At 38.8% G+C, this 24,125-nt stretch overlaps 1 protein-coding gene across 5 annotated transcripts in view; it reads right to left on the reverse strand.

Moving 5' to 3' along the window:
- Positions 1-24,125, reverse strand: part of akap6 (A-kinase anchoring protein 6) — a 127,642-nt gene that overhangs the window by 26,177 nt on the left and 77,340 nt on the right. For all 5 annotated transcript variants that reach the window (XM_088647624.1, XM_088647623.1, XM_088647622.1 and 2 more), the window contains 2 exons: positions 23,731-23,879; positions 20,246-20,366 (listed from right to left, as the gene is read on the reverse strand). In XM_088647624.1, coding sequence (XP_088503750.1) covers positions 20,246-20,366; positions 23,731-23,879 — 270 coding nt within the window. The remainder of the gene's footprint in view (positions 1-20,245; positions 20,367-23,730; positions 23,880-24,125) is intronic.

The raw sequence follows: 24,125 nt of genomic DNA on the forward strand, positions 1-24,125 counted from the left end.
GATCAGGCCATGCACAATGATAATAAGCACCGCCAAGGTACTGCATATAGTACCTTTGTGATACTGTTGTTATTTAGTCTGCTTAGCTCTATTATTTCAGAAATTACTCATTTGAAGAAACTCTAGACTTTGAAGAACACTATGAGAAAGTACCTTGTAAAAACAAAAAGGGAGTAGGTTCTACTCTTTGAAGAAGAAATGTTGATTTAAAAAAAATAAACTTGAGGGATTTTTTTTCTAATAAATAACACAAAATGGACGTCAAGCTACAATACTACAGACCGTAATCAGAAGGCAAAAAGCTGCATCTCAGTTTTCAGCCATACAGGTGTTCTAAGTAAAAAGTTTTTGAGCTTCTAATTTGACTGGATTGTTCTTCCTAACTCATTGACTGCAGAACAGACTTTGTCTTTGATGTGATATGTTATATTATGTCACACCTTCTTCTTCATTTTCTGCATCAATAGCTACTTGATTCGGTTTTTGGGCATCATTTATCATTACAGCCCACGCATATTCGAATATTTAAATGTGATCTTTTGTTTTTTCGTCAACAATTGGAGCTTCATTTTTCATCGTCTGCATGTGATGGACCTGACTTCACTGCTGGTTTCAGCCATCAATCCCTTTCATTTTTTAATTTTGGTGCAAAATGAAACTTGTTATTGTCTAAAAATAAAGGAACCATACAATTAATTTGTTGACAGCAAATATTGATTTTAAGAGCAAAGTTTGACGCATTTAAAAATCTAAAGAATTGTGGAATATTGATCAGGAGTTAAAATGAACACATCACTGGAGCAGTAAGATCTGTTTTTTTTAAAAAAACACACACAAAACCTTGCCTTCACACAACAATGTTGATTTAAAAAAATACATTTAATGAAGAGGATGCTGACTGATTAAATTAAAATTTAAAAACAGTCTGTATTGCTATATTGCTATTAAATGGATTTTTCAAGGAACTGTTTGATACGAAATTCAATATGTTTGAAATGTGCAGTATGCTCACAGAGACACATTAAAACGGAAGCAAGGCAAAATCAACAAGCAGTCATTACTTTTAATTCATTTCACATATTAATGGGTATGAAAGACTTTGAAAATGTCAGCAAAAATGCAGTCATACATGAAAACACTAATGTATTTTTTTGGTAGATTCATCTTATCCATTAAATTAAAGTTTGTTAAGAATCTGTAACATGTTAGGACCAGAGAGATAAAATTCTATGAACAGATTTTGAAACATTTGTTTTTAACTCCTTTTGTGCTGCTGCAGATAACTGAATCCATTCAATGTTGCTTTCTTAGGATGGCTGTTAAAATCATAGGCAGTAAAAGCAGACATGTATATTTTATACGAACTTCTGTTATTGCTAAATTGTCTATTCATACATATAAGGTCTTTTCCGACTGAGGTAGACGGAAAACCAAATACAAGCAAACGCTTCAGTGAACTGGGATATCCCAGCACAGCACTCTCAGAAATAAAAATATTGTAAATCAAATGGAAGGAGCTTTTAAATTTTAAAGAAGTGGTTATATCAGTATATGTATTTTTTATCAACAGGGGTTTTATTTTCATCTAATCTGTCATGTGGCTACATACAGCACCTAGAATATAAGCACATCTCCACACATCTGCCAACACCTCATGGACACAATAACATTGAGCAGTGAGAGCCACAGCAGCCTGTTTTTAAAAGGTGATCATGAATACCAGTTAACATCCAAGGTGCTGTAGGAGGAATGGGTCCATTAAATATTTATAAGTCCACGATTATCATGTGGAACAAGAGACAGGAATTGTAGTGACACAGTGGCCACATCAACTGGCTTTTCACATTTTCTGCCTGACATTAAACCAATCCCAGAATAAAATTACATAAATCACTCTGCTCTGAGAGCTATAAAAGCTCACTGAGAGTGAAATGAGTTTAGACAGTCTCGTATGAATTTCAGGAGAATAGCATGCAAGTGATAACAAGATTAACATTATTATTAAAATCTATGGGCTCTGCCGCACAGCCAGCACAGAAAGACTCATCCTTTACACTGGTGACCTGTGTCTGATTGTAGTCTGAAGTCCCCAAGTGGACCCTGGTTCACAGCTACTATGCAATTCACTGCAGCAAGTCCCACACAAAAGGCCTGAATGAGGCAAAGCGTTAAATAAAGCAAACAACTGTCTTATGCCGCAGGTCCTCAAGTGAGGAGCTGTGGAGCAATACAATAACCAAGCCAGAAAATAAAAGTGCCACCAGGATTTCAGCACAACAGCGTGTTTATTCACTCTGTGGTGTAGGTGTGAGTGATTTATTTTTGATATGATAGTGAGGATGATTTTCCTGCTCCAGAATCATGTCCTCAGCTCTGCTCATATTCATAGTCAGAAAGACATGCCTTAACGCACAATCGCATGTGTTCGAAAGCAGGTAGGGAAGAATATCAGCTTTAAAGAATGAGACTACAACACTGTGTATGTAAGGTGCACTTCAATGTAGTACTGTAAATGTATTGGTATTCTTTTATACTTGTCCAGATACTATGGAAATGTTACTTTCTTTTGCTGTAACATATACATTTGAGAGATGATTTACAGTTGGGATCCAATAAGGGTTGAGTTAATATAAGGCGACACCAGTTTAGAGGCAGCAATTCATAATTATCTTTTGGGGGTAAAGGGCAAAGTTTATCATTACAGGATTGCCAAACCAGTAATCTACATATTTAGGCCAGAAAGATAAATCATTTGTTATATTCTTATTGACCTAAGCTAAGTGCTATTTTCTCTCAAAAGGTCATGAATGTAGGTTTGAAAATAAAGAATTATACACAGATTACAATACAATACCTCAGACCACCGAGCAGTGCTACTCTCAAAACAATGGTTGTTCTAAATTTAATAGTTATATCTTAAATACTTTTTCAATGTTGCACATCCTAAATTGTATAACAAGAAAAAAACTTGATAAAGACTCAATTCATGAAATTTTAAGAGGTGCTGAAAGAAGAGTGTCCCCCTGCAGCGAGCAGACATTTGAGTTTACAAAACTGAAGGAAGGATGCAAAAGGAAAAAATGTTTACTTAAAAAAAAAAACAAGAGGCTGAAAAAGTTAAAGCCCTGATTGGAACAACTTTCTCAACAGTTTATGCTAAATGTGTGCTTTTGTAAAACAGTTTTCATGAAAAATCACGCCCAAAAAATTCTGCTCAAATGGAGACTGGAACAAAAGCTTTGAAACACTGTTAATTGTCACCATGGTGACCAGAAGAATAAGCCATTTTCAAACTGGTATAGAAGGCTCACATTGAGCGAGTCAAGCATTTTTTTATCCTCCCCTCAGTGTTTAAGAACAAGGTGCCCAGTCACGGAGGGGTCAGAGAAAGAAATTTCCAGCCCCACTCTAGATCTGATCTACCGTGGAATGTATTTTTTTTTTAAAAGAGAGAGAGAGAGAAAAAATCTTTACATTGTAAAAAATACATTAAGTAGCTAAACAAATCAACCAAACAATGGATCTTTCAGGGAACTGGAATGCCAAGAAAAAGATGAGTCAGGAGTAGGATGGTATAGGGCCCTGCAAAGTTGTGAACTCTGCCCCACAGAACCCTGGGAATTCTCTCGATGTCATATAACTCCAGAACCAGCAGAAAACAATGGGCTGCACAAGGGAATTCAAATTGTGCGTTCAAAAAAAAGGAGAGGACAGTGCAGAGTTTTACGAAGTGTTAATGAGAATTTCAAAACAATCAATACACAAAGAAGGGTACAATAAACCCACAGACGTGTGGGGGAAAAACAGAAGCAGAAGAGCTACAGGACCTATTAGAGCGACGTGTTCAGAAAGGCTCGCTGGACCCCTAATTGACACTGTAGCCACCCTTGGGGGTTTTTGGCATGGTGAACGATAAAATGAACTCCATTTGACACGTATTCCTGGCAATTTTTAGTATTTCTGCCTTTTTTTTCACTAATTAAAAATTGATGCTCTTTCCCTTGTCTGGAATATAACTAAGGTGTGTGTGTTTTATGGTGGCTCTTTCATGGTTTTCTCTCCTGTCTTCTTGCTAGGCTTCATAGTGACCCCATAGGAAGCCCATGGCTAATGCCATTCAGTGATGAACAAAGGCTGTCTTTATTCCCAAAGCCAGGGTCCTTAGCTCAGCTGCATACACACAGTGTAGGAATCTGTTTGAGGCCAGCTCACACTCTGCCTCGGCTTCTGCATTCTGGTGCTTAATTTTTTATGAGACAAACACTGGAAACAATACAATCAACAAAGATCAAAATGTGATTTTCTTATTATTCTGCCACTCGGACCTTTCCGACATAAAAAGAAAAGATTTTCCCTCCGAGAAATATTTACTGCAGCTTGCTCAGGGGAACTTGGGTACTGCCTGAATCAAAGCATCAGCCAAAATGTATTTAGTGCTGCACTGTTATTTGTCAAGTACCACAGTTAAGAAAGTCCAAAGTGCATCTATTATATCTCCCAGTATACAATATCTTATAAGGGCCAGACTGCACACAATCAAAACCTTGTCAGGCTGCCTGCCTTTTCTTTATTGATAATAATTTAAGGCAAATAACTTCGAGCAAGCAATAGAAATTATAAATGCTTGGGCGATTTTCCTTGTAAATTAATAATAGACCCACCTGATCAGGATAAATTTGGTGCCCAGGCTTTGATGGGGGGAAAAAATTAAAAAGTGCAATGTCATTTAAAATTGGCAGAACTTGCAGAGTAAATTACATTTGAGGATTCGAATCGGTTTCTTTCTTCCAGCTTATTCCATTTGCATTAACTGAAAATCATATTACATAGGCCATGCATTGTTAATTGGACGTATATTGCATTATCCCCGATATAAATCAAACTACAAATATTGAAATGAATTGCAAATTCACTAATAGAAGATCATGAAACAATCTTTTTTAAGTATCCCTCATTAATAATTTAATTCTAATTATATCACTGCAAGTTTCTGTTATGAGACCCGACATCTTATTTCCTTTGACTTTTTTCTCTTCTTATTTTCTGGCAAACGTCGCAGCGTGTTGTTTTGATTTATGTGCAGAATAATAGAGATAAATTAGGATCCTAACATCTGAGTGGAGGTAAAAAAAAATGGAGGGTCTTACTGACTAGTTTTATCACATTGTGTCTGCAGTGTTTCTAGCAAAGATCTTAAATAGCTTTCAAAATTACAATGTTATCGCTGTCTGTTAATGAGCAGCATCTATGAAAAGAGGGCCTTTTTGCGACTGTAATAGGACAAGAAAAAAGTTTATTTTGAGGAGAAAATAAAAAAAGCAGCCTTTGCAAATTTTAGCGTGTTTTTTTTTCTTTGCCAAGCATTTCTAAACAGCCAATTAAGTGCTTCTATTTAAACCTCATCAAAAAGCATTTCTAAGAGCCAAAGCAAACTGAGTGAAAAGAGTTAAATTCCCAGCAGCCCCAGTGTGGAAGCAGAGGGCCCGAGTGCTCCCCCTGCACTGAATTGAGCAGAATGAAAAGAAGCAGTTGGAAAATAGCTGCAATCATTTAATGCAGATGACCCCTGACAGGCTCACAGCTCTTCTATCTGAACAGAAATTTGCATGGGGTCTGTGTGCAGAGGGACAATGTAACCTAAATGGTAGACAATCTTTATTCTAATGAAGTAGGTGTCAAGGTCAATGTAAAACTGTGATGATAAATGGTGCACCACTAGGCAAGAGGAGTCGCGCTGGCATTATGGTGCTTTCACATTAATTGTGGACTGAAATGCACTGAGTGAATTTTGTGCAACGAGAGGGGAGTGGGGGTGGGGGGCTCAAAAACAGACAGGGGTGGGGTGGAGTTGTGTGTGTGTGTGTGCGGGGGGGGGGCGGTGCAGTCATACATTAGTGGGAGATGTTATTTTGATTGTGTCTTGCAGACGTGGTACACACTCAGAACACAATAAAGAGGCTCTTACTACAGTTTGCTTGGAGTTTGCAATTACAGCAGATGAAGAAATAAAGGTGTGGGCTCTATGAGATGTGCAGTCTTTCGGATCTCTGGAACAGCATAAGTTGATAATATCTCAGCAGCGTACACCTACTGTTATCCTCTTTGGTGTTCATGTAAAAATATGGCTTGTACTGTACAAACTGCCTTAAATCTTTGCTGTAGTTTACATTCTGTCTGCCTCAGGTCTTCCTATCTCTGTTGCCAACAAAACCAGGTATTTCAACAAAACCCAAAATATATTTTTAAAGATAGCTATATGAAGGCCTGATATGTGATACCCTGAAACAGCTGTCAGCTAATCTGCTGACATACTGTACAATACTTTTTCACAGAATGAGAAACATAAGTCAAAATTACAAAATCACAATAAGATGCAATTAACCATCAAATGTCTGGTTAAAGAAAAAGGTTTATAAAATATGATGACAAATAATGAATAGTCTTTTCCCTATTGCACTAATTTCAAACAGAATTCTACTGATGTCTCCAGAGTGTTGTCAAGGCCTTTGTGAACAATTCCCATGGACTGTGACTCAGGGTGCCACACTGTAGTGTAGTTGAAATACTGTACATGCAGCTGCAGATTCTAGAGGGATCATAGAGACAGTCCTGTATGTAAATAGCTGAAGAAATGAAGAGATGGGTTCCTGTGGCACAATCTCCAAAGATCTACAAAATCTACAAAGACATTAACATGTGAAACTCTTATTTAAGACATAGGAAAACAATTTCTTTATGCCATAGAGTGAGTGGTACCAGTCCCATTAATTAAAATGGAGGTACTGATAAGCGCACACTCAGTCCTGTTAAAGATCTTTTTCGCTTTTAATCAATGTACTTCAAAATGAACACATACAATGAAACGGGGTCCTACTCTTAAAAAATATTGGTGTTTGGAAGAATCTGCATTATTTAAAAAAAATCATAACTCAATAAATGACCCCTGTTTTTTTCCAGTCTCCAATTTGACTACAATCTTTGAAGCTCTCAGCAACTGTTGCTGCAGGTTCCTCAATAGAATCCCAATGCAGAGCGTCCCAGAGGAATAATGCACAGCAGACAGGCTTAAAAATTTCACGTCAGTCATGCATTAAAAATAACTTTTTGTAATTTTTTTCCTTTTTATTTTGGTTTCCCGCGAGCCAGCTCCTTCTTCTCCAGATGAATTTATCATGCAGTCATGCTGTACGTAGAATCGGGACAAAATTTCATCTTGGAAAATTAAATGTCGAGAGCTCACAAACCAGATTTTTGCTAAATAAATGTGTTCTAATCTGCTCAAAAGGATTTCCGGAGCTGCTTAGATAATTTTGCAATCAAAATGTACTCTTTGAATGTGATTTTGTTATATAGTTCTGCACCATCCTTCCCCCCCTGCAGAATTAAAAGAGAATGTGATGAAATGCAATAACAATTATATTGCAAATTAGGAGCCTAAGCTTTGATCTGCTCATAACTTTATGAAATAACAGTTTTTTGAGGCATGGAAATGTAGTCTGTCATTAATTAAGATTTTTTGTGGCATAATCTTAACATCTGGAAGACTGCTGATGGAATTTACTGTAAGGCAATACCCGTCATAGCTGACAGATTGAGTGAACAGGCAATGTATGTTTACTCCAGAACTGAAATATACAAAATAGGGGAAAAAATACCCTCCCCTCATTGCAAATGTGGTAAGATGCCTTTGTCGGTGAAAATATTATGTTTTGAATACACCAGTGGCTGGTAAAAGCTGAACAGCTCCATCAGGGTGTGATTTGTCAGGTCTGCGGGACTGACATACCCAGGGGGCAGGCCCAGTAGGAAGTGGGCTGCTGAGCTAAATAGCTGTGAAAGAAGTCTTAATGTAGGATGGAATTCAAACTAACCTTGACTTGACCTCTGGGAGAATATGCTGAAAAGTCAAATGAAGGCATTCGGCAAAGATACATCCTAATTTCCTGGCCAAACTGGGTCCCCCTTCCCAAAGTGTCAAGACCGGGGGGGAAAAAGCAAACAAAAATGAAACAAACCGCAAAAAGACGCGGCGAAGGAGGAGGGAAAAGGGACGAGGGGTGGAAAGGCAAACTGGAATTCAGAGAAGAGGCTTCAGGAGGCAAGAACAGTTACTGTGGAGGCATGTGAACCATTTGGACCGTATCCAAATAAAAAACCAACACTGAACAATATTGTTGTCAGACTGGCTATTCAGGGGAATTGTTTTCTTAGGTTGAATATAAATGACACAAGGCCAAGATTACATCATTGTGTTGAAATAGTCCATTGTGGCTGCTAGCCTAAAAGCCTTCTAGACCATATGAGAAAACTCAGATCCTTTCTGTGCATGCCCATGAAGGTATATCTGTAATTATGTAAGTGTGTTGTTTGATTTCTTCCCTCTCATGCCCCTGAGACATCACAGTTTGCTTTCTGCTGTCTCTCTTTCATTTGGGCGGTTTCTTGCCTGTTTCTTGCAGTTTGCTGGTGTTTCCTCTGCTACTGCTTAAGCCCCCTCTGCCCGTCCATCCTGTTTTCTTGCTGAAGGAGTAAACTTAGCAAAATCCCACAGTACCGTTTTGGTAAAATGCTAACGTCGTTATACTGCTCGGCTACTGGGAAATGCTCTTTTTGAGAGGCAGAGAGGCACTGACAAGCTGGCTGGGATATAAGCCTCTGTCAGGTTTCAAAACCATGACCCTAGAAAACGCAAGGCAAGGGATTAACCCCTCGACTGCTGCCTGCCGCTGAATAGCAATGCAATGCACCTATCGCAGGCACTCATAGTCCTGCTGTCACGTGCTGCAGCTCCTCCGAGCTCACTGCTCTGCCCTTAATTCACATTTAGTGGGCTGGTGAACACCCTCCACCCCCAAAACCTGCTGAAACCCAAACACTAGAGTTCCAGCCCACATCAATCATTAGCATTCGTTTTCACTAATCAACACCCTCCGTTAGCCACTTTTTTTTGCACTTTTGGTATTCAGGACATAAATACATATGCAATTACACATTAATCATTAAATAGTTACACATGCTTTCTGCCGCTAATTGGCAATTAATGTGTTATTACACAGAAATGGCAAAGCAAACAGGCTTTGTCTCGTGGTGTTATTGTATCTCTGCTGTAGCTGGACAGTAGCTGGACGTCACTGCCAAAATGGACATTATTACATGACCATGGAGTGATTGCTTATGGATTTGTTTATAACAGTGGACCTGCAGTCCTCATATCAATTCCATGTCAGAGTCTTCTGAAGTACTGGTGCTGAGCATAAGCAATTGATGCAGATGTTTACCAGGGAAGACAAACAGCCCATTGTTAGTAATATATATTTTAAAACTAAGTATTGATCAGCCCATTAGATGAAATGTCACTAAAAGACCAGTGCTCTGTATGGAGAATTCCATTTCCTCCTCAAATTCTTCTCCTCCTTCTCCTAAAACAATTGCTCGTCAAAACCAGAATATGTGCCAAGCAGAAGGAAGAAAAGAATGGGATTGAATTCAAATGCTTTTAAACAGTATTGAGAGTCTTCACATGCTGTATTCCAGCCAACAGTATCCCTGAATCGTTTTGTCATCATCAGCTATGAAGCAGCTAATGTAAAGTACAGTGAAATATAGCCATCACATACCAGCTTAAGTATTTTGCATGGGAACCTATCAGACAAAATCATAGTCACGTCTCCTAAACGGCACTGAAACAGTTTAATTTAATCTTGTGGCAGGATGGCAGGCTGACATTTGGCAATGCACTGCTCGGTTAGACATAAAAATGGATTCATCTTTCAAAATGCATTTTTATTGGCAAAATGCATTATCTTATTTTAAGAAATGGTGTCTGACACAATAAATTTGGTTTTATCTCAGGAAAAAAAAACAACAAACAACCAATCGTACATTAAAACATTTGGCAAAAAGAGTTTAGCCAAAACTTAAAAACAAACTGAGGACATCTGACTGCAGGAATCAACACAGCAGGAGGAGTTTGAGAGCTCCCCTGAATCAAGTCTGTCGTATGAAAAGCGTGTGGATTATGAGACACTGAGTAGTCACCAACAATCAGACATTTGTAAGGGACTACACTGTATTAATTAAAACCTGAGCTATCTATACCACAAACTGCTTTACTTAAGAAATAAAATTGTTGGCTTCTAACAAATACTTTGTAAAAGCTAAAGGAAAACTATATATGCAGGTGATAGAAAATGATTATCTGACCTGATCGAATTTATCATCCTGCTATAATGTTATTTAACAGGATTCAGTGCATGTCTCTTTACTGTGAAATGGCACACGATTCCTCACGGCTAGATGCTAACATTTTCCAGCTTCGGCGTTAGACAACATTACACTTGAAGAAGACAAAACGTGAACTGCACCCAGCTTTAAAGGTCTTCTCAGCTTCTGAAGTGTGAATTACGTTTTTTTTCTCTCTCATAGACGCGCTTTCCCCTTCATGTTGGAGAAATGAAAATAGATATGCACTACCCACTCTTTAGTCATCAGCAGTAGCAGACAAGCCTGTTTACTCTAAGCCGTATCATGCTGTGTCCCACGCTGCATTAATCTGTATCAAAACAAAGTAACAAAAATAAGCAGCCGCGTTTATAAATAGTCCAACACAGTTGCAAATCCCGATTGTTGTGTTCTGAAGCTGTGTTTGCTGTGAACGTGTCCAGTCATTTTTAACCATACTGAACAGTACGTTCAGGTTAGCATTAATTCCCGTTTATTTAACAGATAACCTGCAATTTTGTGAATCTGTTACACCGAGTTAATTACTCATTTACTAGAAAAACGGTAAGATAATTTAAATTCTATGGATCTATGAAATTATTTATTTCTTTTGTTGTCCACTATGCACTGGCACATGAGAACGCAAAGATACTGAAGAAACCGACTAGCAACTCATTCAGTGATGCCACAACTAGGTGGTTCCCTACTTCTAACACTTTCAGCGCGATGCAAACCTGCCTTCATGGTTCACTTTCTGTTCAAGACATTTCTCCTGCCGAAGTGCGCGAGTCTCCCTTTAACCAGCAAGACCGCTCATTCCGATAAACATTTCGAAGATAATTTAAAGACGCAATGCGTCGTCTGAGGGAAGGAAAGAGTAGCGTTGCTTTGAACTGTTAACAGCCAAGAGGAATTGAGAATCGTGAGACAATAAATCTGTTTCACGACCCTGCAACAATTTATTAACCACTCCAGGTTTACTCTCCCAGATAGCCCTGCTGCTCTGGGAGGAATCGGTTTATTGAAGCTTGTCTGGTCTTACTCGATTGTCCAGACTGTAGCCTGCTATTTTATATTTAATCAAAACGGAGAACTGAAGCTCATATTTCTGGTGCCTCTTCTCCATCTCATTTTGCTAACGCTGAATCCATATGCAGTACCGCAACTTTAGCGTTGGTTACAAGTCTTTAAATTCCCATCTCTGTTTCTTTTAAAACAAGCACGCAATCAAATTAAATGCTGGTCGAACAATAATATCTACGTGGCTGAGTTAGTTATAAAACACTCTGTTTCTCTCCGCATCAAAATGTTCCACAGCACAGAACAACACTTCATATTTCAGGTTAGCAGTATTAAGTGTTTACATGTTTGTACCTTTAGTTTATCCATTTTTTTCAAGATAACATTTCCTGATCCTTGCTTGTATTTCAACTGCAATTTTTTTGTATTTTTTCTAAACACATAGCATAAAAAAAACAAGCAAATAATCACAAACGAAATATTTCCCGTGTAAGTATGAAATCAGCAGCCTACATCTAGACTCGTCCTTCCTCGCAGCTGTAACTCTAAAGGAATTCAGAAGGTTGATTAAAAGAGATGGGGCATTTCCCGAAACTGACACAAAGACGACACGCACGGCGACCCAAGAAGAGCGACTCCGGAATAATCAAGTGAAATGAAACTGTTTTCCTGTCGGTGACACCAGGTGCCGGGTCACTCAGGAGGTCACGTACAGCAACAAAGCGAGCTCGCCTGCCTGCGACTTCGACAGCCCCGCTCCGCTCTCCCTCTGATCGGTGAACACGGCCCTCTAGTGGAAACTCCGCATGCAACATGTCCCCGGTTCTCGCCGGAGCAGTAAAACACACAGTATGTTAATTTAATGAAGAAATCTTTAAAAACGCTTGACAAGAAAGTGAAATATAAATGAGAAAAATCCAAGAAATTGACCATTTTACACGTCCGAGAATTACTCTTCGTATTAACTTTCAAATTCTTTATAATTCTCTGCATAAAAACACCACACAAAATCAATTGCTCTCCCCGTGCCTTTTATCAATGTGCTCGACAGCATGGGGCTGGAATTAAGTCAATACCAGTGCGAGAGTAAATTCTTCTGCAGTAGTTACAGCTGGTGAATCGGTGCATGTGAGAGTTCAGGGTTTTCCTTATCTTTGAGAGAGCGGCTGCTCCACACTCCAGAGGGGGAGACAGGAGGCGCTCTGCAGGGAGGAGGTGGCCGGCAGATCCGTCCCTTGCTGGAAACGCTTCGCAACAAACCCCCGTGAGCGATGGCCGACGCTGGGGTCAGAGCGCAGGACTGCTCACGTCTGTCGCCTCCAGCTCACAGACACAAAACCTCTCCAGCGATGAGAGCTCAAGAGCTACTCCTCTCCCGCTTCCCTATTTTGTTTAATAAAACTCTTCTGCTGATGGCATTTAGATGGAGTAGCCCACAGAATCACCCCACAAAGTATCTCTCTTTTGTGAGTGTGAATTCTCCACTTGAGATACTGAATCAGAACTTAATACCTAAATCTATGCTTTCAAGTGTTGTTATAGCAACATCTAACTTACTTGAACGAATCAAACAGCAGAGCCCATCAGACAATGCATTTCCAATCAATAACAAGAATTCCCAGGCTTGCAACCTTCCACATATTCAATTACATGTCAGTGCCTACCTGCGCTCCACATCCAGGGAGATACAGCACATTTAAGAGGGAGCTGTCATTTCTTTGAGTTCCAAATCTTAATTGCTCAAGAGACATTTTTGTACTGAAAGCTGGTTTCTTCACTATATTTGAACAACAGTCATTCATTTTATTTGTTCAGTAGCTACCAGTATTTCCTTTACTATATTCTGCTGCTGGCTATAGTACTCTCGAGTACTATAGTACTCTCGAGTACTATAGGCCAGTGTACCTCTGAAAGGCTTATTAAGACCTCAACACTAAAGGATATGCAGTTATACAAGGAGGAAAAAAAAACTATATGCAATTGTATGTTGGAACTGGAGTCCTGCTTAGTAGTTTCTAGTGTGCCCTGTTGAAGCATGATAAGTAATGTCCTATTGCAATGACAAGCCTATGCAAACATCAGCCCTTAACAAGACTGATACATTGTGTTGTCTGTCAGCCTAAAATAAAGCAGAGTGGCTATTTCATATAGTATGTTGAGACTGCAGGCACACATACTCCATTAGATCCTTTTTAGAACTCAGACTAATGTACAGTACAGTTCTCAATTTTTCACTTAGTGTAGATCCAAAAGACATCTGTTAGATGGCAATCAGTATGCTTCATATGCAAAATAATTAATTTGGAAGTCAGCCTTTTCTTTTTTAAATAAAAAGCCCCATGCCTTTAGCATGATATGCTTTTTGAAGCACCATGGGCTATCTGAAATTGGAATACAGCACCAGGGAAATGTATGAAAACCTTTGTAATTAGCTGGACAGAAATAGAATAGACTGGAAAACCACACTCGGAGAAGACTAGAGGCATGCCATGGTCACTTTTTCAAAGGAAACTGGACTCCTTCACCATTTAAAAGAAAAAAATATATTGAGAACAGAACAGTCCAAGCAGTATCTTGTGTCTTATTTAAGAGTTTTAAATCATGGGTTGAGTAGTTTTTGGTAGTTCTGCATCAGTGTACAACATGCTGCCAACACATTCATTCCTATGCCCAGCCTGACAGATGACTTGCTCTTTAACTGGCAATGTACTGTACATCGGTACAACAATAATTATTATAATGAATGCATATTATTAATAATAACTAAGAGTCCCTCTTTTCCAGATTTGTTGTTTGTAGCCTAGTTTATCAGTCATAGGTTGAATGTGCTCCACACTGATGATCCAAACTGCTAAGGTGGAAAACCGTACGGTGTAATGTAAAATCCATCTGGGACCACTTAAAGTTAGCTAAAATCACTTCCTTTCTCAGGTAAGAGGCTTAGACATTTAATTTAATTCCCCACTGTCCAGGTGAATGCAGCAAATGGATTGAAATCACCACTACATAGGGGTCTCTGCATTAACCCAGGGAGCCAGGAAACCTCAGTAGGTCGGTCGTTCAGCCAGTTCAATTCTGTTTCCAAGTGGGGAAAAAATCACCACTAGAAATGTTTGGTATGAAGCAAGTTCCCATTAAGATTAAGATGAGTCTGCAGAATACTAAAAACTCCTCAGTGCAAAAGCGCTATTTGGAAACATTTAGGAATGTAACAAACACTTTAGCATCTCTCTGCTGTCGGAAGACTAAACTGTTGATCTTATGAGTATTTCATTTAAATTAGATAAGAAATGTGATAAAAGCTTTCAAGTCTGATTATGGGGCGTATTCAGAAAACCAGCAAAGGGATCAGAGCAGAGGGATCATCTTAACGAGGTCAAAAGTGGACAATAAGTAAAACCTGGTGCACAATCACGGTTGATGAATAAGTCGTTTTTACAAACTGCTCCTGAGATCGCTAGTGTATCTATAATTGTTCACTGTTCTCTTGTTGCTTTCTTTCTGCAGCAGAAGGAAATATTGATTACTTTTAACCTTTACCTCCTAGGTTCTCATAAATGTCAAAGAAGTGTGTCTTTCTAGGCTCGTGCAACTGCTGGCCTTTTGGGTGCCGCATATAGCTCACACGTGCACAATAAATTAAAAGCTACTTTACTGTAAATCTAGCAACTTTCACATAGCAGACTGGACTTGCTGTCATTGCTTTGGAAGCAGGTTCATTTGCTTATGGGTAAACAGTTGGCAAATAAACCTGGAAAATGTAAGAATTTTCCATTCCTCTGTAATGCTCAGTTATCATCTTCAGCAATAAAGAGGCAGCTGGGCTGCGTTTGCCTAATTTAGGCTCCTAGTACAGCGGTCACTCTGTATTTTAGCCTGTGGTATCTAACCTTCTCCAAGTCCATTATCACAGTACAGAGCCATCTGGCACATGTGTAAAAGAGGAAGATTAAGCCCCAACACTGAGTCCTTTGTATTCCCATAACAGCTTTCTCGCTAGAAATTTTTACTGGCAATTTAAAGAATTAGGCATACTCGAACTGCAATATCTTGTGGAAATATGATCTGTAACTTATACTCTTCAAGCCCTTCCAAAATCTGATGCCTGAAATATGAATTGACTGCTGTTGTATTTTTTACAAGCACTTCATATTAGAATATCAAGCGGCTTAGGGGGAGTCAGGGAAATTTAAATAAAAAAAACAACAACTTAACAGCACATCCTAAACTGTCATCACTTGGCTTGCTCTCCTGAGCTCTCATCCTTTTCTGAAGCCTCTGAATGAAAGAGCGCGGTTTTGACTGCGCTGAATGCATTGCAAAGCATCAAACGGAGCTCTGTTGCTCTCCTCGAAGCACTGTCCTGCTGTGGGGTGAAGTGGCCATCTCTTGGGGGAGGAACCTTTGGGAGCTGTCCAAGCCTCCTGTGACTTCCCCCTGAATAAGAGCTTGTGTCAGAGAGAGCCATAGTGCCAGAACTCCCACCAACCAACCTGTTCTGAGCTCTTAAATGCAGATGGGGAAAGCACACAGTTAAACCCCTCAAATGTCTGCACCCAAAAAAAAAAGTTTCTAGAAGTAGAAAAGGGGAGGTCTTGGAAAGATGTGTCTCTTCCTGCCATGCAGATCTCACAATAGTCTTGGTTGCTGATCCACATTCCTGTTTGCTTTGGTAGCATTACAAACCTCATAGAGTCTTCTTCTTTCCCCCAGTCAGGATATATATATACATGTTATTTAAATGAACAGTTAGCACTGCTGTTGCCAAGTGGCACGAATTGTTGCAAGCTGTCCCGGAAGAGTTTTATTAATTGTACGTTTTCTGAAAAAAACTTTTGTCTGCTTTTGGAAGTGAAACAGGGTTGCCTGGGAGACTTATTTAAGCCAACTATTCTAGAAACACACTGCTGCTTTTGTTTGCTGTCGTCCTATTCATATCATCTGAGGTGGCTGGGTATAGATTAGAGCTTAATTGGAAAAATTGTAGGTTTTAGTAATTCCTTCAAATGGGAAAAAAGATATAAAAGACATGTTTACAGCTATGCACTGCATGCAGTAAAAAACAGTGCTTATACTGTATGTATACCCATATACATATGTGTATATACTGTACAGTAGACTCAAATACTAAGCAAAAAAACACCTTATCCATTAATATGACAATTGCAGTCCAAATTGATTTTCACAAGATTATCTGTTCCATTTCCGTGCAAATTATGCACACTGCCTCCCCCCCAGTTATTAATTGTTTTACAGAGAATTCTTGCCAGTATAACTGTGAAAACACTAGGGAACAACCCACCACCACCACCCATAAGCACCAATGGTGCAGAGATTAATCCTGGTCACATGGGCAGTTTCTTCCACAAGGAGATCACGACAAAGGTGACAAAGACAGTGATTTCCTGTCAGTGCTGAGTACGACAGGCCTGTCTAGAAGTGATGCAAATGAGAGGAACTTTCAGCATGGATTGTTTGATCCACTCAGGGTCGTAGCACACACAGCAGCCTGGGAGCTACAGAGAGCAATGTCAGCTTCCCCCTGGGAAAAGGGCGCACTGTCCCCAGAAGGGAACAGGTTAGATCTCTTCAGATGTCCTGTCAATAGCTTTCAAAAGTTCCCCTTTTGTCACTCCGGGATTATCAAAGTAAACTATACCGGCATCTCAGGAAATCCACAAAGTCAAGACTGAGATTCAATAGAAGGGCTGAAATCCCCTAAAGGATAATAAAAGATGTCACAGAGGAGCACCTCCCACCAACAGCTACACAATCACTAATTCTTTTTTTATTATAAAATCTGGGCAAAACAAATAAATCTTTATTGAACTTCATCGTTTCAGTTTGAAACTGTTATTTTTCAAACTTGTCAAGGTAGTCTGTTAGATGCAGAACTGTGTACAAGAGTGTTTGAAAGCAATTAGTTAAAATGACTAGTTAAAAATCAAAAGCTTCATTTTAAAAGCCTATTAGCCTATCCACTAGACAGAGAGACTGTCTACATCTATGTGTTTCTATAATTATAATTTAACACTGACATAATTATAGCAATTTGCTTGTGTGAAATTTAAGCAAACCACAGGCAGCACTACAGCTGTGTAGAGCTGTTTTCTGAAGTTCATTTACTAATCTCTATTTTGTGTCAGTGACTTGAATAGTGCTTTCGCTAATACTTGGAATTACATATACACATTAAAGACCACCTCTGTGATCAATATAATCCAGAACTGTCATGGGGTAACAGAACTACTCACCTTCAATGCATTACAGATTTAAAGCCATGATGTGTACAGTTTAAAAATGAATGTATTGGAAATGTGTTTATTTTGTCTATATGTGTATTTAATCTTTAATAAAGAAACCACATATTAACTGTTTTGACATGATCTACTAATATTGTACAAAGTTTTCCACTATTCTGACACTCTAACATTAGAGTACACCAATTATCTTCAGAGGTCTTAAACTTTGTGAGTCATACAGTATATAAAATAGCTAAATCAAATTACACAAAATTTCACAATAAAGTGAACTGCAAAACAAAATATGGGGATAGAAACTCATTGTGTCTGAAACATTATATTTGTATATAATGACTGTTCTCACAAAAATCACCCATACAAGTCCAATCCGATACATCCATAGAAGAATTCCACTGTGATTCCGACGATAAAAATCAAACCTTTTAATATTTGATTTATAGAAAAGAGATCAGGGGCTCGGTGTAATCCCACAAGAAAAATCATAAAATGTTCAAAAGGTAAAGCTTGTTAAAAGAAGAAGAAAATGTCTCAGTAGCACCAGATGTTTGTGTTTAAATCCAATTGAAATGGAAAAAAAATATTTGGAGGAAGTGAGACTTTGATCAGCAAGTCAGCAGATAACGGCTGAATGAGTTCGATTTTTACTAACTCAGAAATCACGTTATACCCAGAATGGTAAGTGTTTAGTTAAGAAGGATCATTTTTAGAAGAATTTAACTAACACCCAATATCTCTACAAATAGCTGATTATAATATTCAATCAAGTAGCAGTTATTAAAACATAAGAACATTTGCAAATACATATAACGTGTGTTGTAATGTAACTTCTTGATCTGAGAATCTCATCAAGCTGCTTCCTGAAAGAAGCCAGAGTATCAGCATCCATAACATGGCTTGATAGCGTGTTCCAGATTCTGCAATACCTCTTGTAATAAACTGTGTCTCCATTTTGTTATATTAAATAAATTCTCCATTGTCTTATTGTTAATACCTTTGAATTTTTAAAATAAGATGTCTACAATAAATGTCACCTGCATGGTGTTTTCCCAGTCAATACTGGCTATTATCATGCATTCGATACACACACAAAGAACATAAATGAGTATAACAAGACAATTATGTTTCAATTGTTGATTTTAAGCCAAGATGTGATTGTATGTGATGCTCAAGAATGGACAGTTCCCAGACTTCCTTCTCTAAGGAATGGTCTTAATTACTCAGCTGTTATTAAGTGATGAGCCGAAGATGATGCAAAGAGGAGAATGGAATATGAATATAGGAAAAAGGGCAACATCTGAAAAATGCAAAGCATTTCTCTCCCTTTTTTGAATTAACAGTTGATGATCATCAGCCTGACCCAAGACTTCTCACATGAGTGATGTTCACACATGAATAAAACGTATGGATAGCTATGTAAGAAATTACTTTCCCGTTAATTCACTGGAAAACACAGCAAAACAGTTTAAAATATTTTTTAAAGTGCGGGATTGAAGGTGTTAAGCTGTTCCTCCTAAACAATTGCTACAAAGAAATTAATAAGGATACAAGGCAACTTCAAAGCCTGCGCTTCACAAAAGCAGAACCCTCAAGAATGAGGTCTATGAGGTCTGTAATTCTACCATTCTAAAAGCACACTGATATTTCTGATTTTATCACTTAAAAATGACTAATGGTAAGGTCAATATGCAAGATGTGACAGAAGATTAGTTTTGACCTTGAGTGTAACCTTTATGGTTCAGAAATGAAAATTTCCGAACAAAATGCTAGGGGGTAGTTGTTTCTTGTCATTATGTTGTTTCCAGTTCTGAAGGTGGTTATTAATTTTATTTCTTTATGATTCACAATCTGCTCTTTGAAATATGCCATATGCTCGAAGCAATTCAAGGATGACGAGTGTCAGAATCAGTACAATAAAAGTAGCCTAAATGAGTTTGATTTACTGCTGCAGCCACTGCTGGTGCAGGAGCTCCCCTTGCCCATAATAAAATCCCCAGTGTTAGCAGATAACATCCTGCCAGCAGAAGGACCTCCAAATTTTTCTTTTCAATCAATCCAGTGTTCGCCAGATAAAAAGTATGCAGCAGCAAAAAAAAATGATAACAAACAAGCAGTGTAGTACATATTTATTAGGGGAGGAGGGAATGAAATCAATATCAGGGCCCAAAATCAGTTTGTTTTAATCATGAACAAACATATTGACTTAACGCAATACAGCCTGTTTTATCTATAACTAATAAAAATTCATTGAGACAAGGCTTGTATCGAGGCAGCTGTAAAGCAGAATCAAGGAAAATCTGTGAGTGCCTCTCTCTCTCACTCTCTCTGTCTCTCTCTCTTTCTCTCTGCCTCTCAGAGAACATCTGAAGGACAGACAAATCTGTCTGAAACCTCAAATCAAAACACATGCTGTTAAACCCTACTTCCATTTACTATTCATTTGGTTGCAGTCTATTTATTAATGCTGTTCCCCTTTGTTTCTATTCATCTGGAGAGAAATCTTTGTTCTTTTATGAAATTACACCTAATGGAATGTGATAAAGGGAACTTTCTGGCAATTATGATGTCGGCGCAAGCTGCCGACGCGGTGAAGATGGAAATGAGGCTGGGGAACGGGGAAGGGAATTCTAATAGACACCATGATACACGCAATGAATGTGGAGATGTCCTCGGAGGGAGAGAGGGTTGTCAGGCTAATCAGATTTTCCATAGCTAGGTAGGAGCAGGAACAGTGCGTCGCTAACCTTGTAAAGATGCTGCTGCTGCTCTTCTGACATCATCAGGTCGTGGCTGTCCATCACTATGGATTCCATGTCCATCAGCCAGTCCCACAGTTCCTGGTACTCCGATTCAAAGTCCAGGAGGCTACAGAGAAAACAAAGAGCAGGACAGCGTGTATTGAGCAGCCAATAAACAGTTCAATCTCGCAAAGGCCACTGCAGGTGTCAGAGGGAATCATTTCTAGTCAGGACTTGCTTTTGTCCCCTCTTTTCTCCTCTCTTTCCTTTTTTTTTACCCAATCTTCTGCTTTTTCTCCACAAAATACAGGACACGCCCCACTGACTGCTAATTGAAAACAGATTCTAAACAGAAGAGTTCTTCTTCCCCTGCACTTGCTTCACAAATAACATATTATCACTGAAGTCCATCTTAACGCACCAGTTCAATGGAGGCGCACTACAGCCCACATTACATTAAGTGCATTCAGAAAGGTCTGTTTTCTGTCAATAAGAAAGGGGATTGGTTTAAACAGCACACTAGAAAAAAAATTAGGTACATTAAATATTTTCATTTTTTACTTGGCATTTAACTTCCCAAAGTCAGGGTTGAATCCCACTGAAGGCACAGTATAAAGTCAGCCTGGTGGTCTAAGCCTCAGAGGAATGGTGGCCAGTTGACTTATGTTCAAACATTAGCTCAGCAGCTACCCTGAACTATATGGCAGAGATATTCAAGCTCTGGACTGAATGTCATTTAGACAGTAAATACAGAGAATTCTGCAGCCAGTCTTCTCTCACTATTCATGAGCACTAAATCCAAGTATGGTAAAATAAAAAAAAAAACATTTATAAAAAGGATTTGAAGTGGATTTCTTATTAAAAACATAGTAATGTGATATTTAAGGAAAATTCAAACTGAAGCTAAATCTTTTAAACATTAGCCCAAAATTGTTATGTATTCATAAGAGTCTAGAGACTTTGGCAGCTCTGTCAGATTATTCCCTTTTCTGCTATACATTCATGAGCGATTTGGGTCCCGGAAGAAAGTATGAATCAGATTAAATAAATTACTATCAAAACAGAACAAAAATCAAAACATTCTTTTTATTGCAATTTAATGTTGCTGTGCACTAAACTGATAAATGGTATTTCACTGGGTATCACATATGTAATTTCAAAAACCAGTGTGCATGTATTCGCCTTTTTGCATCAGGCATTGATCAAACAAAATGACATGAAGCAAGCATGAATATATGAGCAAATATTGCAGAAGACATTGATCAAAATGAAGTGGTCACGACAAGTGAATATAAGACATCAGAAACCACCCAGAGGTATTATAATAACACTTAATAATCCTGACACTTATATAGCTCTTTTCAGGACACTCCACTCAAAGTGCTTTACAGGTAATGGGGACTCCCCTCCACCACCACCAGTGTGCAGCCCCACCTGGATGATGCGACGGCAGCCATAGTGCGCCAGTACACTCACCACACATTTTTAATTATTAACTACTACTATTAACCACATTAACCACAGTTTTAACCACTAATGAACCCAATGATTATAGATTAAATACATACACATATAAAGATATGCTTCTAATCATATGTTTGTTTTGGATCTGTAAATATGAAACAAAAGATCAAAATACCTGTCAAATAATTTCTTTATGGACATCCTAAAGGGCTAAAGAAATAATTCATTGTGAGATTTATGCACTGGACAGATTTTTTCCCTGTTTGAGAGTGCCGACACCATTTTATTTCAATTCTGTTTTTACTGCTAAGCAGTTCCTTCCCAGCTATCCTGACTTCCATGCTCATTTCTCTGGACAGACTCATTTTTCAGCTACAAGCCCCGCTTTACGCATGTATCACCTTTGCACTGCGTTAAAGAGTACAATTTTTTTTTTGTCTGAAAAGCAGACACTTTTACCGGTGGAATCCGAGAGGCATTAAATGCTGAGGCACTCAAAGAAGTTCCATCATATCTGATTTCCTGGCTTGACTGCCCATATACGTATGTGAAACGGCCTTTTTTCCAAATTCATTTAACATCAATCTCCTGAATGCAACAGCACTCTGTGCTGTTGATATCAAAATACCGGTATATTGTACATAATTCATCATTTTTCAGATCAAAAAACGGAATGTGATTCAATAAATTATGCGAACAAAAGGTTGGGAGGCTTATTGGCACTACCCACTTCTCATTAAAATGACACCTCCCCTGAAAGAGCCTTTTAATTTATGGTGTTAATCCCTGTTTCTGATGCGGAGACATAACATCTATCCCTTTTTTTCTTCCGAAACAGAATTTCTCTGCTTTTGTCTCTTTAGTCTTCATTTGAACGGCAGCTGTCCCACATACATCAGTTTCAAGGTTGAGAGGTACATGTGCGCAGCCCACAGTGCAGACAGGCTTGAATGACTGTGGTGAGACAGTGAGAATTGGGCTAGGCACAGCAGAAGACAGCTCCTCCCTAAAGACATGTTCAATGCAAAAGGTAAGGCCAAGAAGTCAAAACAATGAATCCCTGAATAGGCAGCAGTCGTTAAAATTCAAAGAAGGATCATTATGGTTTTCAACAAAATAAATCATTAGAATGAGAGGCTTAAAAGGATTAAAGCGATGCTTGATTCAAAGCCAAGCGAGTGAGTCAAGTCAAGACTCGGAGCTAAGAGTTACTGTGATGCAGGGGAACAAAAGATGCAAGTAGGAAACGATGGAAAATTGGGACAACCCAGGAGCTTTAGAAGACATGACACCTTACGTTCTTATTGTCAAAGCAGCAAAGGGAATCCACAGAAAGTAGAAAATGCTTTACAGAGAAACACAGAGAAAGTGACCTCTTGGCGGCAGCTAAATTTCCTATCTGCCTGTTGTGGGCTTTAAGCATCTTTCAAATCCAGTGAATGGGCAGGTTACAAGCCATATTTCCAAACTGTATGTCCAACAGACTGCAAGGACAGGACTAATTAAAGACTCCCACTGCGAATCACACTTTACTGATTATGTGACCTGACCCCATTTGCATTAGACACTCACAATCGGTTTGATACACAGGATTACAATATACTAACAAAATTATGAAAAAACTTCACAAAATGATTACAGGATTACTCTTTCCCCTAGATTTGGTTTGCTGTGTAATTCTTAAGATTTGACTTAAGAGTTAGCTGTTATACAGTATATGAGACAGAAGTAAGACGTACTCTTGATTGCTGCTTTCATGTACAACTTTGTGACAAACCCCCAAGAGTCTGGAAAGAGGACAGCTATACTAACAAGGATTCTTTAGAAAGGGGAGAAGGGTTGGGCAATACAGGATAAAGAATCACTGCTCTGTATTTCTGTAACATAGGATATACTGTACTGTCGAAGAGAGAGTCTCAGTCACTAAAAATGAAATATAATCATTCTGACAAGAAATTAACAAACCAAACAAGGACACATAGGATTGTCTGGAGGAGACGGAGAAACACCAACGGAGCTGATGGTACCTGTTGCTTCCTATTCTGTTGACCTTTGACATCTCTGCGAACTCCCTCTTTCTCTCGGTGCGGCTGGAGAACCGCTCGCTGTGGACCCTCAGGGACAGCTGCTCCAGGACATCCTGCTGGGTCTCGTGGTGCCAGCGCTGGGCTTCACCCTGCACAACACATAGCGTCACGTTGGGCTGGACCGCCAAGGCACTTCCACTGACACTCGCACCGGTTTGTGCTCTGCAGCCCAAAAGGAAAACCTCTGCTATCTGCTATTGGACCACTTACTGTATTATTTTTCTTATTTTGTAAAAGTACCATCTTCATTAATGTACTTTTTATCATAGTACATTATTGTAGCTTCTTCCAATCCGTCATTGTATAAAAATCACACTGAGAAGCTCAATATACTG

The sequence above is a fragment of the Lepisosteus platostomus genome, chromosome 10 (genome assembly GCF_059453375.1).
Source record: "Lepisosteus platostomus isolate fLepPlt1 chromosome 10, fLepPlt1.hap1, whole genome shotgun sequence".
NCBI lineage: Eukaryota > Metazoa > Chordata > Actinopteri > Semionotiformes > Lepisosteidae > Lepisosteus > Lepisosteus platostomus.